We start from the raw sequence: 16,341 nt of genomic DNA, 5'->3' as shown, positions 1-16,341 counted from the left end.
TCGTCTTCCTCCCCCCCCCACCCCCACACCCTCACCAGCCGGCTATAATAACTTGGAGGTAGCAGAGTATCTGTTGGAACATGGAGCCGATGTGAATGCGCAGGACAAAGGAGGGCTGATACCTTTACACAATGCTGCTTCATACGGGGTAAGACACACACGCACACACACACACACAGGCTTCACTCACACTGGAGATTAACTATCTGTTCATATAAATCATATATATTTTAGGATGGAACTATCCAATAAATGTATGAACTCTTCAACTTACTGCTGAGACAATCATTTGAATAAGCTCCTTCTTGGTCGACTCACAATTAATCAAGAGCAATTTTGATAGCGCAAATACCAAATATCTGCTGGTTCCAGCGGCTAAAATTCAGATTGTGTGTTTCTCTCTGTAAATTATACACTGAATTGTATCATTTTAGTATGTGGTAAATGTAGTTTTGGGACTATTTGTCAGACAAAACAAACATTTTGACCACCTTGGGAATGTGATGGCCTTTATTCACAATTTCGTGGCATGTTATGGACTAACTGTATAATTAGAAAGAGAATGGAGAGATTCAATTATTGGACTATTTGATTTCCTTTCCATTCTTTTGTCTCGTTGCTGTCCATGCTAACGCTGCTAATTGTGCCTCATTTGTCTCAGGTGAATGTCATGAAGTATGCTAACTGTTTATGTGACATTTAGAAATTCTTATTGGAGGAATTAAATCCATCTCACATGTGGGATTCATACTGCAGAATACTTTACATTGTATTTGTGATATGTAACAGTGTTGTCTCTATTTAAATTATTATTATGGTCATAATAATCATCATTATTACACTTAGATTGTCTGAAGAAGTGCATTCATGTGGTTTTCCAATCATGTGGAGTTGTTGGTTGTCCCTCAGTCACATTTTCCTTATAGCTCCACAGCACTCTGGTACTGAAAGAGTCATGAAACACATGTCTGAATGAAAATTTGATGAGCTCTGTGTTTTAGAGACACACATACACACGCACTCACCGTTATCCCCCCCACCGGTGCTCAGAAACAAGCTACATTGTGTTTGACGCTAAGACGAGCTGCAGACAGACGATGAGGGAAAAGAACAGGAAAAGACGGAAAGGAAGGACCGGCGGGAAAACAAGAATCATGATGGAGTTAATAATTCACACAATTTCTGTTCAAGAGCATCCCACATATTACATTTTCTCTGATCACGATTTTTATAGCACTCATTCACCAGACTTCACACATTTGCTCTTGTGAAGAGCTTGTTATTGCTGTTGTCTCTTTTCCTCCTTCATTTCTAATCTCTCTTCTGTGCTCTCCTTTACATCTCTCCTCTTTTCCTCTGTTTTGCGCTCTCTACGTCCATCATCACCACCTCCTTCCTCTTCTTCACCTCTACCTCCTCTCCACTGTCTAGCACGTGGACATAGCCGCCCTGCTGATCAAGTACAACACGTGCGTCAACGCCACGGACAAGTGGGCATTTACTCCCCTCCATGAAGCAGCCCAGAAGGGGCGGACTCAGCTCTGTGCTCTGCTATTGGCCCATGGAGCCGATCCCACCATGAAGAACCAGGAGGGACAGACGCCGCTGGACTTGGCAACGGTGCGAATGGCTTTCTTAGAAATGTTTCACAGTATGAGTCCTCAACGCGTGTTATGAGTCAGCGCGTGGCAGTGTCTTTAACTTCAGCTGTTTGGCTTGTTATGGATAATTATTCAGACAGTGGAGCACCCTGAAAAGAGTTTGCAGAAATTTGGATGGCGGAACAGGTAGCTTCCTTGTACCCTAATGAGGATTCCTAATAAGCCTCCTAATAGGGCTTCTTGTTTGACTGTAGGTACCAGAGTTTGAGAGAATAACATGTCCCTGCAGCTCTTGATGCTGCTTACATTAGACCCCAGTTCTGCTACAGATTAGAGATTAGAACAAAAAATATGCTGGTAGTTTGGTTTGCGTGTTGACTATGAGAATAAGCCATGTTTTTAAATACAGTAGTATGCAATGAATACTGTACAATCAGGTTATTTATTGACTATCAAACTGAGCCTCAATTGAGCACTGAATAACAACCTGGATAATCCATCTGCAGCCGGAAAATGTTAAATGTGTGTTATTTAGACTCTCAGATAACTTTTCAAACCACCATTCACTAAGTGGATATGTTTTGTTGTTGTTCTTGGCTGTTATTTCAAGGGATTGTGCCAAACTTTTGACAGACAGGAAAGAAATTCTTTCATTTAACTGAATCAATAAGAAACAAAACTCACCAGGGATTTTGCTGCTACAGCCTAGCAGTGGTCTGGTGTGACCGGTATTTTATGGTGGCTGATGTTAGCAAACTTTAGATAGATATTGCTATATAACAAACATTACTGTGTCTCACTTTATGACTCATATCCACTTGTGCTAATGTCTCAATAGCTTAGCATTTTAGCCAAATGCTAAAAAAAAAAAAAAAAGTAAGTTAATGTTCAGTAAATGTTACATAGTCTGGCTTTAGTTATTCTTATGTGTCATAATTGAATAGTCATCAAACATGAAATGTGATTTTTTTTTTTTTTTTTTTGCTTTGTGGTTTGATCGAATTTGTCTCTTGGGAGGAGAGCATGGTGGCTAGCAGGTTGGAAAAATAAAAGGAAACGACTATTTAAATCCCATTTAAGGGCTGTTGTCGAAATAAGTTTCCAGCAAATGTGGCAGGGGACTGGATTTATCCACTAAAGAAGAAAATAGTGGACATTTCAGTCAAAAATACATCAACAATATGTCCGTCTACATCTTGTCATTCTGTCTGTCTTCATGTCTGTTGCAGGCTGATGATATCAGAGCACTGTTGATTGACGCCATGCCGCCTGATGCCCTGCCTAGCTGTTTAAAACCCCAGGCCACTGTGGTGAGTGTCCACACACGCGTACGTACAAGTGCCGACAGAGGTCTTTCATCTGACACTGCATTGACTTACTGCAAGAAGAAACAGCTTATAACATATCTGGAAAAAGTCTCATGAATTGAGCTGAAGCACATTGAGTGTGAGAGTTGAAGTTGACACTTTAGCAAGTGAAATCAAAGCCCTGTAGGCAGTTGTCACTTTACATGTAAGCACTGAAAGCATTTTAACTGCGGAAGTGTAAGAGATGAAAGCAGCTGAAATGTCATGTGACTTATAAGCACTGAAAGCAGTTGAATCATCAGTTAAAGTGTAAGAGGTGAAAGTAGTTGAACTGTCATGTGAAAAGAAATGACAGAAATGTCAGTTGAACTGTAAATAATAAAAGCAGTTGAAAATAAAGTGTCTTCTATTCTCAGGTGAGCGCAAGTGTGGTGAGTACCGGTGCGGCAGGGGGTGTGGTCATCTCTCCTTCCCCATCCCCATCTTGCCTGTCTGCAGCCAGCAGCATAGACAACCTGACCACGCCCCTCAGTGACATCACCGTGGGCGGGGCCACTGGACCAGCAGACGGAGCGTCTGGGTCTGACAGGAAAGAAGGAGAAAGTACGTACAAACATATCCTAAGTCAGGGGCTGGTGCGGCAGCCTGCGCGGGTGTCTTAGATGTTGTTGATGTAAACATGTGTAACCGCCGGGACATCACTGCTGACATCACTGTGTCTCTGCAGCTCTGCTCGACATGACCATCAACCAGTTCTTGAAGAGTCTAGGGCTGGAACACCTCCGAGACATCTTCCAGCGGGAACAGGTATTCAAACACATTCTTTTTTTATGTGTCTGGGAGAAGACAAAAGATTGAGGGTACAGCAGTATATGTGAAGAACTGGAGAGGCTCATACAGTAGATACAGTGGGAGGGGGAGAGAGAGGTAAAGACAGACAAGTAAAGAGCTTCAAATTCCCAGTGAAATATACATTCCTGATATAAATAGTCTTTTTAGGTTTTGTGGTTTATTTCTCTCACATACGTACTAATTCAGTCTTGTTTTAAACTAATTTATTTAACCAGTTGTCTTTCCTTTTTTGTTCCATTTTACATCATTTTTAGCCATTCTAGTGGTGTCAACAACAGATGGATTGCCATAGATATTGGTTAAGACATCCACGTTCCCTTTAAGACCTTAACCTTTTATCTATGGTCATCAACATTTTAATTTGTCCAACACTTTTATGGCGTATTATAGCCAGGTTTATGGCTAAATACCTGCAAAACTAATGACATTCCCATCAGCCTCAACTATAATATGTGTTTAGTGCTAATTAGCAACTGTTGGCATGCTAACACACTAAACTAAGATGGTAATTGTTGGAAACGCACCTCAAAGAGCCAGTAGCTTGGCTGTAGACGGGCAGAAAGAGGTGGTGATGTAGACAGAGCAACAGAAACAGAAGAGGGACACAGATGGACAGAGTGAGAGAACATCGAAGAAAGAAAAAGAAAGGGGCTTGAGGAGAAAGATGGAGAAAATAGAAAGACAGAGAGAGACGAAGAGACAGATGGAGTGACAGAAAGAGGAGAAAGCAGACAAGGAGAGAGACCGAAATAGAAAGTGAAATTGAAAGGTGACAGCGGGCAAAAGGCTAAGCATAGAAGGCAATGTGGGAGCAATATGGAGGATATGTGTGTTTGTGTGTGTGTGTGTGTGTGTTACATTCTTGGTGCCCTAAAGGGAAACGAGCTGTCATTAATATTCAGATGAAGAGTGAGAGGGAGGTGAGAGTCAGCTGGGTGTTTAATGGAAAAATACAAGAAGAAAAGGAGTTCTGATTTTACATTAGTCCATTTAAGACATTTGATTATAAAACCATACTTTTGCTTGTGTATCAACTTTGTGCTGTGTGAATCTTCCGTCTGTTCCCTCTGTAAAGCTTCACTGCTCACTTATTTGTTGTTGTTGAAGAGGATTAGTAGAAAACCTTTGTCAACATAAAGTCTGACTAATGGTTTATGCAAAATATATGGGAATAATTATTATTTCTTTCTAGATTTAGCCATTTCTTGCAGACAACCTGCAATACATTTGCAAGATTGCAAGGAATTAGCAGAAATATTTTCATATTATCATTTACATCGATGACCTGGCCAAGAGGCAGCGACAGGAGGCGGGTCGATACAGCAATTAAAATAAAGATACAGCTAGTGCAAAAAATCCCAAACAATATTCGCCTCTTTGATGTAACATCTTAAAATGAATCGGGGGGGTTGTGGTGCCAAACATATTCCCAGTTTGTGTTTTTCTTCTTTCTGCTGGTGCCTGATTAAACTCCCAGCAGAGTATTTAGACTATGATGATTTACACCTGTAGCAGTGATCACAGCAACAGAGAAAAAAGTAGGTAAATGTTAGCGTTTGAAAAGCTGAGTTATCTCTGTCTCCAGCATGAATCTCAGCTTCGCTCTCCATCAACAAACTCACACACTTCACCATCACCAATTTGCATATGAATGGCTTGATTACTGCCATTCATTCATTGACCTTTTCTTCTTTCCGCTTCTGTCTTTCTCTCATGAATATTTGTCAGACCTATTGTCTCTCCAATATGTCTTAGATCATTGAACTCAGTGTGGAATGTTGTCACCATTAAACTGTAATGGGTTCTTGTGCGGAGATCTACAGTTAAATATAGTAGAACAACGTCTGATTTAGTTGACAGATGTATAATCAGAAGTATGGCTAGAGTAGGTCATATTGTGATCATAAAAGCAGATGCAACCATAAGCAAGACTGACAGGGTCTCTTTGCCGTTTCCGGGCAGATTTCGCTGGATGTGTTGGCAGACATGGGTCACGAGGAGCTGAAAGAGATCGGCATCAACGCCTACGGCCACAGACACAAACTCATCAAGGGCATCGAGAGGCTGCTGGGAGGCCAGCAAGGTCAGGAAACACAAAAAAACACACACACATACACGTTAGAGGGTATAAAACACTGTTTGTGTTGTACTTAATGAGATATAATCAACTTTTACAAGGTGGAGCTGAGAAGTGGAAGTAAAGTAAGAATTTATGTCTGATTTATTGTATTGAAATGCATATTTAATCTTAAATCAACAACGGAAATGTTAAAAGATATCATTTATGTGACTTGTGATTTTCTTCAACACAATCAAGCAACCTGATAACTAGGGTTGTGTTATCTAGTTAAACAGCTTCAGATCAGTTGAGAAACACTCAAATTGCTGATACATCAAACTCTTGGGTTATATTGGTGAATATGTCATTCATGAAAGAAATGGCAGACTAGGCCTTAAACCTAAAGTGTGTACATGCTTCTGTAACAAAGCCATCATGCAGACACAGTTGGTTTTACTGTGCTCAGAAACTGGATTAAATGACCTGTAGTCCAGATACCTGAAGGTCAGTGTCGTCATTTATTCTCTCCCTGATTCACTTTGCGTCTGTAGGTGGGAACCCGTACCTGACGTTCCACTGCTCCAGCCAGGGCACCGTGCTGATCGACCTGGCACCGGACGACAAGGAGTTCCAGTCTGTGGAGGAGGAAGTATGCAAATGCACCTTTACGCACACTCTAGTGATAGACACACTAGTGATAATCATTCAGCTGATTAATCGGGCTGATTATTTGGCATTTTCGAGATAATCTGCATCCGCCATTGAAAATCCCATATCAGTCGACCACTAACACACACATCTGACTACATTTACTCAGAAACACACAGAAACACTCGCTTAGGTTGATGGCAGTTATTATTTCACCTCACTGCACTGCATGCCTTTATAGCAGTTTGGTCAGATAATTTAATGATTTCTCTTGGTGGGTTTTTAATCAAGAATTTGAGCATGTCTGTCAGTAATTTTAGCCATCTGGCAAAGGACACAACACTCTAGACTCTCTTGTACTAGAGTCTCCCTATCAGTGTCTGCTCCACTGACTATATTTCTCTTGTAAATGAAGGCAGTAATACAAAGAGACAGCAGATATCAGTCTGAATGGGTTTAGAATTAATGAGGACCATCAGATGTTCACAGAAATTTAACAGGTCATTTAAACTGTAAATTTTACTTGAGAACTGGAAAAATGATTGACATGAGTTCTCTCGAGACTATTTCAAAGTTTGAATTGTTAATCGAGGTGGCAACGGGATATCACTTACACCTTTTTTCCTAAATATGAAAACACTCCCGGGCTGCTGAGGTTAAAAAATGACTCATCACCCCTCTAACGCTACAGCTGTCCAAAGAGCTGTATGAATCACACCATATGCTATTCACATTCACGTGATATATCGAAACTGCATTTCATTAGCACGTTTTACTCCACACTTTTCACGTTTTAACCTTCAAAAGCTTTGCACATGTGTGTAAGTTTTGACCTTCTGTCTGTTTATTTTCTCCTCAGCTGCAGAGCACGATCAGAGAGCACCGCGATGGAGGCAACGCAGGTGGAGTCTTCAGCCGGTACAACATTATTAAGGTGTGTAATCAACACACACACACACACACACACACACACACACACACACACACACACACAGACCAGTTTTCTCTCTTTATAATCACAAATAAGGACTTTATACTTAATTAACTTTTAGTTTTCAAATTTAAATATGGTGGCTTGTTTTGTAAATGCATTTTAATTAATTCAGAGCATGTTTAATACTTTTCTCCCTCTATTTCACTCTTCACCCCTCCCTCTGTCCCCCCCACTGCAGATTCAGAAGGTGGTGAATAAGAAGCTACGGGAAAGATACGCACACAGACAAAAAGAAATTGCAGACGAGAATCACAACCATCACAACGAGCGAATGCTCTTTCACGGTAATTTAACACACAACAGTTTGTGTTGCTCTACTTCCACATAATTTTCATTTCATTTTTCAATAATCATTTTCAAATGAGGTTTTACTCTAGGACAGAACCAGTAAGTTCCAGTTTAACTTCAGCTCTCTATAGTCGGTGTAACACCTGGTCTGTTAATATAGTTACATCATTGCCAGAAAGATATACTAGATGTTGGGAGGAAATGTGGTGGCAGAGCCAAAAACACAGGACATGCAATGCAATTGCATGATATTGTTGAGCTGTTGAAGGAGACTGTGTGTTGTAGGTGGTTTTGACTGTTAAAATACAAAACAGTGTGTTCAACCTGGTGACACTTTTCTTCTTCATTGCCATGAAGTTTTGATCACATCTCCCCTGTAGCCTCAGTCAAACGCAGCTCGGTCTTCAATCATTCGTGTGCTCTGAGATGAACTGCAATGTTTTCATTCTGACAGTAAGCTTGAATAAATCTCATTAATCTTCAATGTCCCCTTTTAAACCACAAGGCTAGGTCAGGACGCAACCCTCAGGACTGCAGCCGAGTTCTGTTTCTTTAAACGCTGTAGAGTAGAAAATCCCAGGAAGTTGTCTGGCTTCTGTGATGCCTGAAACAGTGCGCCTGGCACCAGCAATCATATTATGTTCAAAGTGTCTTAGATCATGGATTTCCCGAGATAACACTTACCGGTAGTCAAACACTATCTGGATCCATCTACATTGTCTGCATTCTTTATAATTTTGTGCTTTATTCATCTGTGATTCACTGCATGGGGAAGAGGGCTGTTTGTGCAGTTTAAAAAGGGGAGGTGTACTAATTGTAGCGGAAGGTGAATGTAGACTTAACATCAGAGACACTATGTTTTCATGATAACTCTTTCAATTATGATTGTTAGCTACTTCCATGTGGGGACTCTGCCGGTGGAGGCACCAGAAAAGGATATAATACTTTGTGTTTTGAAGCTAAAACAAACAAAGATGTGTTGGGGAGGTTTTCCAGGTTCCCATAAAGGAGACATAAAGGAAGTGTCTCTGTCCCCACACTAGTCCATTACATGTTTTTGCATTGCGATGTGTCCTGGCTCACTTTATTTAAATGTCTCCTGCCAGGTTCTCCCTTCATCAACGCCATCATCCATAAGGGCTTTGATGAGCGACATGCCTACATCGGTGGCATGTTCGGTGCCGGGATCTATTTTGCTGAGAACTCCTCCAAGAGCAACCAGTACGTGTACGGGATTGGTGGAGGCACAGGATGTCCCACCCACAAAGACCGCTCCTGCTACGTGTGCCACAGGTAAGACGTCTTATTAGTTAAGTGAAATGTATTGTAATGTAAGGAAAAGAGGAAGTCTCTCACAGCTGCAAAAACATTTAGCAAATGTTAGCTTCAGGGACATCTTAGAAAGCCAAAAAAAGAAATCTTTTGAAGTACATTTCGCTTTCTTTATTTACTTGACAGTGGTATTCCAAAGCCAATGCGTCTATCGGCATTCTATTATTTCCTGTCAGTAAACAACAATAAGTGAAGTCGACAGCACGCATTAACAAATAAGTATAAAAAAACTAAACTAAAGTATAAGACAAACACACAGCCCTAGGCTTTCCTCCGTGTTGCTGAGGAACACCTAGGGCTGGAACAGTTTTCCTCTGCTGCTGCTGCACAAGTAAAAGTATTATATACTCATTTGCGAGTGCTGACGACTTAATTTACTGTTTCACTTTTTGGGTCGGTCCTTTTGTTTGAGCAGTACAAAACAGTAAAGCACATTGATTTCCTGTTTACTATTTTCAAAAACAACACACTGTTAAAATTTCAATATACTATAATTATGTAGAATGGAGAATTTGATCGAATTGGATTTTGTATTAACTAGAATCTCCATTGTGTTATTGCAGGAAGCAAAATTAAACTTTACTCTAGGCAACAGTTTTATCAATTAAACAAATATTTGTGTGAGACATCTGGTACCAACTGTATATGTCCATTTATGTGACCGTACCGCTGACTGCATCATTCTTTGCTTTTGGGATTTCAGGCAGATGCTGTTCTGCAGAGTGACTCTGGGTAAGTCCTTTCTGCAGTTCAGCGCCATGAAAATGGCCCACGCCCCCCCCGGACATCACTCTGTTATAGGACGACCCAGCGTCAACGGGCTGGCGTATGCAGAGTACGTCATCTACAGAGGGGAGCAGGTGGGAAAGCGCGCGCGCACACACACACACACACACACACTGTTACATAATTATATGAAATAAGTAGAGTTGCACCAATTTTCTTTATCAGTTAGTCAGTCTGTGGATTTCTTGGGGGGAGTGGGTTTAAGTCATCACAGGGGTCTGCAACCTTTACAATCAAAAGAGACACTTCTGGCCAAAAAAGAATCTTTCCGGAGCTGCAAACCATATTTGATCCTTATAATATTCATTTCTCACCGCAGATCAAGCATACTGGTAAGCAAACAAATCTGCAGACGCACTACCCCCTGTTTTCCTTTTCTTTTTTTGGATTTGGAGTCTATAGCTAGCCTGGTTATGGACACTGCAAGTAAACTATGAGCAACCACTATTGAGATTTGGCAATGTATAGAGGAAATGGCGCCAGGTCATGACGTAATGTATGATTCACATTTTAGCTGAAAAAACATTAAAATCTTCTTTTTCTTTCAATCAGAATGTAATGGCTGGACATTTCTACAACTGGAGAATGTAATATTCACTTTAGGCCTACAACAATGATAAATGGAAACGTAAAAAAAGAACGGTTATTCATTTCCATATAGGTTTTTGTCAAAGCCACTGGAGAGGAGCCGCAGGTTTCCGACCCCTCATTTATCATTTTGTCACGTATTATCATAATGTCACAGAGCCCAAGTTGACATCTTGGAATAGCTGACCAACAGTCTAAAATCCAAAGATTACATTTACATGGATATAAAGCAGCAAATCCTCACATTTAAAATGAATGACTTAAACGATTATCATCATTGATCCTTTATGTTCTGTTCTCTTAATATGCGTATTTATGAGTTCAGCCCAAGATAAAACCATAATATTTATTTTTACTTTGATGTGTTCTTCGTCCACAGGCTTACCCAGAATACTTGATCACCTACCAGATTGTGAAGCCAGAGAGTCTAGCCACGCCTGCTGCCACCTCCGAGCAGAAGTCCTAAAATGCAATCGCAGCTGGACCCTGAAGAAGGCTCCACTGCACTGGACTCACAGAGAGGACTGGAACTGAAAAAGAAGGTGTTTCAAACCTCAGACCCAAAATAAAGGTCTCCAGAGCTGAACTCGAGGTGGGTGAGGTGAAGTGTTGATCAGAACGACCCTCGGAAGCAAGACATGGATGTGTTTGCGCGGAAGAAGAGGAGGATGAGGCAGTGTCTTTGAGTTTCGGGGGATAATACATGCTCAGTGCAAAGCAGCAGACAGTAAAAACCCATCAGATTCTTTAATTAATTGGGTCTAATTTTGCAGGAGAAAAAGAAAATAGTTTGATCAACTTTTCTGGAAGTGTAGCAGTAAGCTGATTTTTTAAATTTGCAGCTCTCTGGTTTGATCCTAAAAACAATTAAAGAAGCAATTAGAACAGGACACACTCCAGAGCAAAACAAACGTCCCTGATTTTGCACCTTTGCACTGCTTATGTATTCTACCCCCAGCTTTTAATGTGTTGTTTTGATATCGTGTCCTCTTTCGGCTCTGCATCATCCACGGCAACAAAACAACACCCCGAGGCCACATCCAGAAACAGCAATTGTCGTGCTGAGAGAACAGAAATCCGGCGCATTTTATGTTACAGCTTGTCACATTTTCACCAATGAAGCTCATGTAAACAAGACGCCAGATCCCTGTGTTCGCTCACATCATCTCTGCTGTAAGCAAAGAAGAAATGATGAAACAAGTGTGAGCAGTGAGAAGGAAAACAGATTACAGCGGACAAATACCCAGAAGTCACTAAGCGGTAAACAAACAGGAGATCAGAATCCACTGCTGCTACCGTTTCGGCTGCGGACTTTCCCACTACAGTTCGTACTGGGACCATATTCTACATCTGTCAGACCAAACCAGTTCACAGTATATAGTTGTTTTTTTTTTGATTACTTGGCCAGTACTTGATAACAATCAAGCAGCAACCACAGTAGCTGAATGTGATAGGCTGAGACACCTGTCAATCAAGCCAAAATGCCGCTCTTTGGGCCTTAATTTTCTTTTAATGAAAAGGTTATTTCTAAATTTGGTCCAGTATGCAACTTATACAAGTGTGATGTAGGAATCTGAAGCCACCAGTGTGCAGACACTGAGAATGGAGTTTACAGTAAAGTAGGAGACATCTTGTGTGCAGCAGGAAAACTTTAGAAATTAACACAATTAACATATTCATAGATTCAGGAATTTTTAATGAGGTGGAAAAAATAGAGGCCTTTTTTAAAGGATTTTAATGAGGAAATTAGATTTTTTTTTATTTGCAAAACATATCAGACACACATTGTTCCAAGCAGACTGTCTGGAGGGGATCTTTAAGTATAATTAAACACTGACTTTGTGTTACTACAGCAAGTTTTGAGGTTTTCCCATTTCAGTTTAATACTGCGTTTTAGAGTTCGTATCTAGAGACCATCTTAAACCAACTTCGGCCCCCGACAGTCAAACATGGTGGTTGCTGCTTGTGTCAGCCCAGCTCAGATTTAAACTCAGTCTTTTACCAGAACCAGGAGGACCACGAGAGACCAGACTGTGACACTGTTAAACATGTACAAAACGCACACTGGATTACACTTTTCCCCTTCGTTTGTATTACATTTCACTCAAAAGCTGCACTTGGCAACTCAGGCGACTACAAAAACAGCCAGTTGAACATGTCAGGTGATATCATTACACTGCACACAGGAAGCTCTGTGTTCATCCACCCAGCCAGCATTGGGATCTTTTCTGCCAAACGGCCGAGATAAAACAATGAGCTTTCTCATTCTTTGCGCTCTGCCGTTGCACAGTTTTGTTACATCACCTCTTCATCATCTTTGGTGTGAGAAGTGACCATTAACAACACAAGAAAGAAGTTCTGATTGGAAGAAAATGGGCCGTTACCCTCGGTACAAACACATTGTGATTGATCCTGATCTTGCCAACTGCAGCTACAACTGTGTGTTACTCAAGTACATCTGGAGCATCTTTTTTGTGTTGTGTTTTACTGTATTTCACAGGGACCCACATTTTTCCTTGTGCTGTTGTTTACATGAACCTGCTGCCTTTTTGCCCCATTCCTCCTTTCCCTCTCTACCTTTTAACTGTTGGCACCCCCTAGTGGTGCTACAGAGGAATTCCTGGCTTGCAGTATTCAGTTGAAGAGGACAAATGTACTGTTTGTGTGTAGGGACTTGTTTCTACACAGCACTATTTATGTGTTTTTTCTGAAGCATATTCCATTTTTTTGTTTTCTTCCTTGCATCTTTATACTAATGGGTTTACACTCGTCAGACATCGTAAGCAAATGTGAAAAGTGATCCTCATTCAGCGGGCTGGTCGCAGGCTTCAGAGAGTTATTTATATAATCAGAAATCTGCAGGTTGACTGAGGTGGAGGATGACGAAGAGGATGATGATGTTGTACATAAAGACGAGCTATTGCATATTTGTTTGCATTAACCACGTATGATGACACACTAACATCATAACAGCAAGATTAGCAAACTCCTCACACTACGTACTGTAAGCTTTTTTTCTTTCTTTTTACTACATTGACCATGTTTTTCTGTTGATAGTTTATTTATGATCATTATTTTCAATTAATGACACTGCACACCATGTGGGACCACGCCTGAGTTCAGCTTCTGTCATGTGGATCATGTCAGGTCAAGTCCAGCAGTGCTCAAGGACAAGAAATTCCTGAAAAAAAACCTGTGGAGAACGGAGAGAGCGACGGCCTTAAAGTTTTTTTTTAGAATAAATAGATTGGTTTGAAATCACTTGGAAACTCACCAGAGAGAGACAGCTGTTACAAAATCAAACAACTAGAGAGGGACAGGCCATTCCAATTTGACAAAGCTGTCCCTGTTCTTATATTTGATTGCTTTGTATGTTGACTTTGTTTGCATCACAGTGTCTGTGAGTCAAACTCAGATTTCAGCTGATTTGCATTTTCAAGGTGAAGATGACGTTGGTCTGGGCCAAGTGCAAACAAGCATTAAATCTGTGTTCAGGGTGAAATTAACCTAAAACCTTCATGTGTTTTTCAGAAACAAAAGTTAAGTGGCAGCTCAAAATAACAGACTAAACTAAACCTTTTTGTCTGACTGTTTTCCAAGCTGTGAAGTTTTCACATCAGCCCTTTTCCCACACGCCCACACATTTGATAGCAGCGGTTCATCCCAGTAACAATTAGTGATAATAAAAATAATTTGAGTAGCGGCACATTTCAGCAAATTACAAAGTGATTCATTGCAGGGGAAATGAAAAGGAAATGAATTAAAAGTGAAAAATTGAATAAGTAGACAGGAACAACTGATGACTGAAGTAAAAATGATAGAAACTAATAAGCTTGAAATTAGATAGTAATGGGGAAAAAAGTTTTCAAAGGGAAAACACAACAGCACTGGGACACAGTCCAGTATATGTTTTTTATTTGTTTTTAAGATGCATATACCATTACGATGGTGATTTTACCTGCCTGGAAGATGTTTCTCTTACACGTGCAGTGTCCCTCAAATGATTGTTTTTTGCATCAGAAGATCTGGCATTTGACAAACAAAGCGAGTGTACAGCTGACCAGCCAGAATTACGTTACTGTTTTAACTCCCTCTGTGTTGTCCCTTATCAGAGTCAGCACTGGGAAGGTTTCAGATGATACTGGAATAACATCCAGAGCAGGCGGAGTTTATGGTGTTGACCTCATTAAGGTCAGCAGCACCGTATGATTTATTAGCAGAGAGCCGTGGGCTTTGTTTTAACTGAGACTGTACATAAACTAACTCCAGATGGGCCTATTAATTGGTCTTTTATGGATGATTTTGAGTTTATTTTTCTTGCTTTTTGTCTTTTGAAAGACGTTTTTTATGTGACAACTATTTGAATTGTGTTTTAGCTGGTCTGTCTCTACTTATCTGTCTCAAGGGCCAGTCAGCCATCATGTTGTAAATAGTTTGGAGGGGTGTGTGTGTGTGTGCACCTGTTCGAGGAATCCGTGCCTCACCCTCTGACCTGCCTTCTACCAAAAGCCACCAGTTTAACACATTTCCTCATCAATAATGTTTGACTTACGGTTGTACAGACGGTTGTACAGAGCTGCTCACCAGCTAACATGTGGAACGGAGAATCTCCTCACTCTTGTACAGAAGAAAATCCTTAATAAAAGAACTTAACAGTGTTATAGTCTTTGTTCAGTTTATTGGCAGAACATGGTTATTTACCAGGATGTACTTTTTAATTCATCTTGCTTCCGTATTTGTTATGTTTTTGTTAGATTTGCCTCCACTGAAGCAGGCATGCCAGTTTTATCACTCCACAAGGCAATTTTCAGGTTAAATAGCTATTTTTCTGATACAAATACAATGCCCCCAACTCCCAGTTACACAGTACAATTCAACTGCCTTTCTCAAATGAGCACAAAGTTTAATTGACGCCTCTCTAAAACAGTTTCAACAAAAAGTGAACATTATAACCTTCACGAAGGGAGGATTTATTGCATAACTGTAGACTGCACAGGTTTCTAACTCTAGGTGCACCCAATAAACTGGCTAAAATGAGCTATCTGGTTACTTTTTAATGATGTTTGTTTTTTTGTTTGATGAATGTACTTTTGGGTACAAGTTAATCAACACCTATAAGCAACTCCGGTATTAGTTGAGAATGCAATCCAGACACTGAGATCTGGCAGACCAAGAAGGTTCATCTCAACATTTAAAAAAAAAGTACATTTATTTTCTTGTCTGAGATTAGGGAGGCACTCAACTGTCTTAAAACTCCAATTCATCCTGTTTCCTGTGCTGTTGAATTGATTTTCTGTGTTTACTTGGAGATGAATGGCCATGGGGGTAAAATCGTTTGACACCTCAGCCAATCCAAGAACGGGAAGAAACACTGCAATTCATCAACCCAAACACTTATCAGGATGGTAAATCGGGATAGGGAGAAAAAGCAAAATCATCAATACCACCACCAATAAAGAGACCCAATCAACTGTTCTGTTAATCTATCTAACCACTGGAGGTTGTAGTGTATTAAAACCACAGACTGGAGCCAGCTGTTTCTTGTAGAAGGGCTGGTATGTTTCTCTTAAATAAGCACTAATTTTAGCACGGATGTGGTTTAAGAAAAAGAGTCTTGACAGGGTTATCCGAACACAAAAAGGTGTACAGTACTTCTACCAAACAAAAAACTAAGTTATATTTCTTGTAGAAAATGTATTGATTGAGTCTGTGGAAGCTCAGGCCTGCCAATATTAAAAAGAAATCACTTAATCAACTAGAAATTTAATTTTGCATTTGTGTGCTCAATTTGTGTGGCAAAATTAAAAACTTTAATTTACATGTCTGCCAAAATTAAAATCAACATGAAAACTACTTTGAACACCGGACGAGATATAACATAACCAC

The 16,341-nt window shown here is 40.3% G+C and overlaps 1 protein-coding gene across 4 annotated transcripts in view; it reads left to right on the top strand.

Moving 5' to 3' along the window:
* Window positions 1-15,113, top strand: part of tnksa (tankyrase, TRF1-interacting ankyrin-related ADP-ribose polymerase a) — an 84,051-nt gene extending 68,938 nt beyond the window's left edge. For all 4 annotated transcript variants that reach the window (XM_051412909.1, XM_051412908.1, XM_051412911.1 and 1 more), the window contains 12 exons: window positions 39-148; window positions 1,432-1,620; window positions 2,831-2,911; window positions 3,325-3,511; window positions 3,636-3,715; window positions 5,723-5,843; window positions 6,371-6,468; window positions 7,327-7,401; window positions 7,640-7,745; window positions 8,856-9,042; window positions 9,785-9,941; window positions 10,835-15,113. In XM_051412909.1, coding sequence (XP_051268869.1) covers window positions 39-148; window positions 1,432-1,620; window positions 2,831-2,911; window positions 3,325-3,511; window positions 3,636-3,715; window positions 5,723-5,843; window positions 6,371-6,468; window positions 7,327-7,401; window positions 7,640-7,745; window positions 8,856-9,042; window positions 9,785-9,941; window positions 10,835-10,921 — 1,478 coding nt within the window. In that variant the 3' untranslated portion in view covers window positions 10,922-15,113. The remainder of the gene's footprint in view (window positions 1-38; window positions 149-1,431; window positions 1,621-2,830; window positions 2,912-3,324; window positions 3,512-3,635; window positions 3,716-5,722; window positions 5,844-6,370; window positions 6,469-7,326; window positions 7,402-7,639; window positions 7,746-8,855; window positions 9,043-9,784; window positions 9,942-10,834) is intronic.
* The last annotated feature ends 1,228 nt before the right edge of the window (window positions 15,114-16,341 follow it).

The sequence above is a fragment of the Dicentrarchus labrax genome, unplaced genomic scaffold, assembly GCF_905237075.1.
Source record: "Dicentrarchus labrax unplaced genomic scaffold, dlabrax2021, whole genome shotgun sequence".
NCBI classification, from domain to species: domain Eukaryota; kingdom Metazoa; phylum Chordata; class Actinopteri; family Moronidae; genus Dicentrarchus; species Dicentrarchus labrax.
Note: the sequence above shows the minus strand (reverse complement) of the source record. Positions and strands in the feature narration are given on the sequence as shown.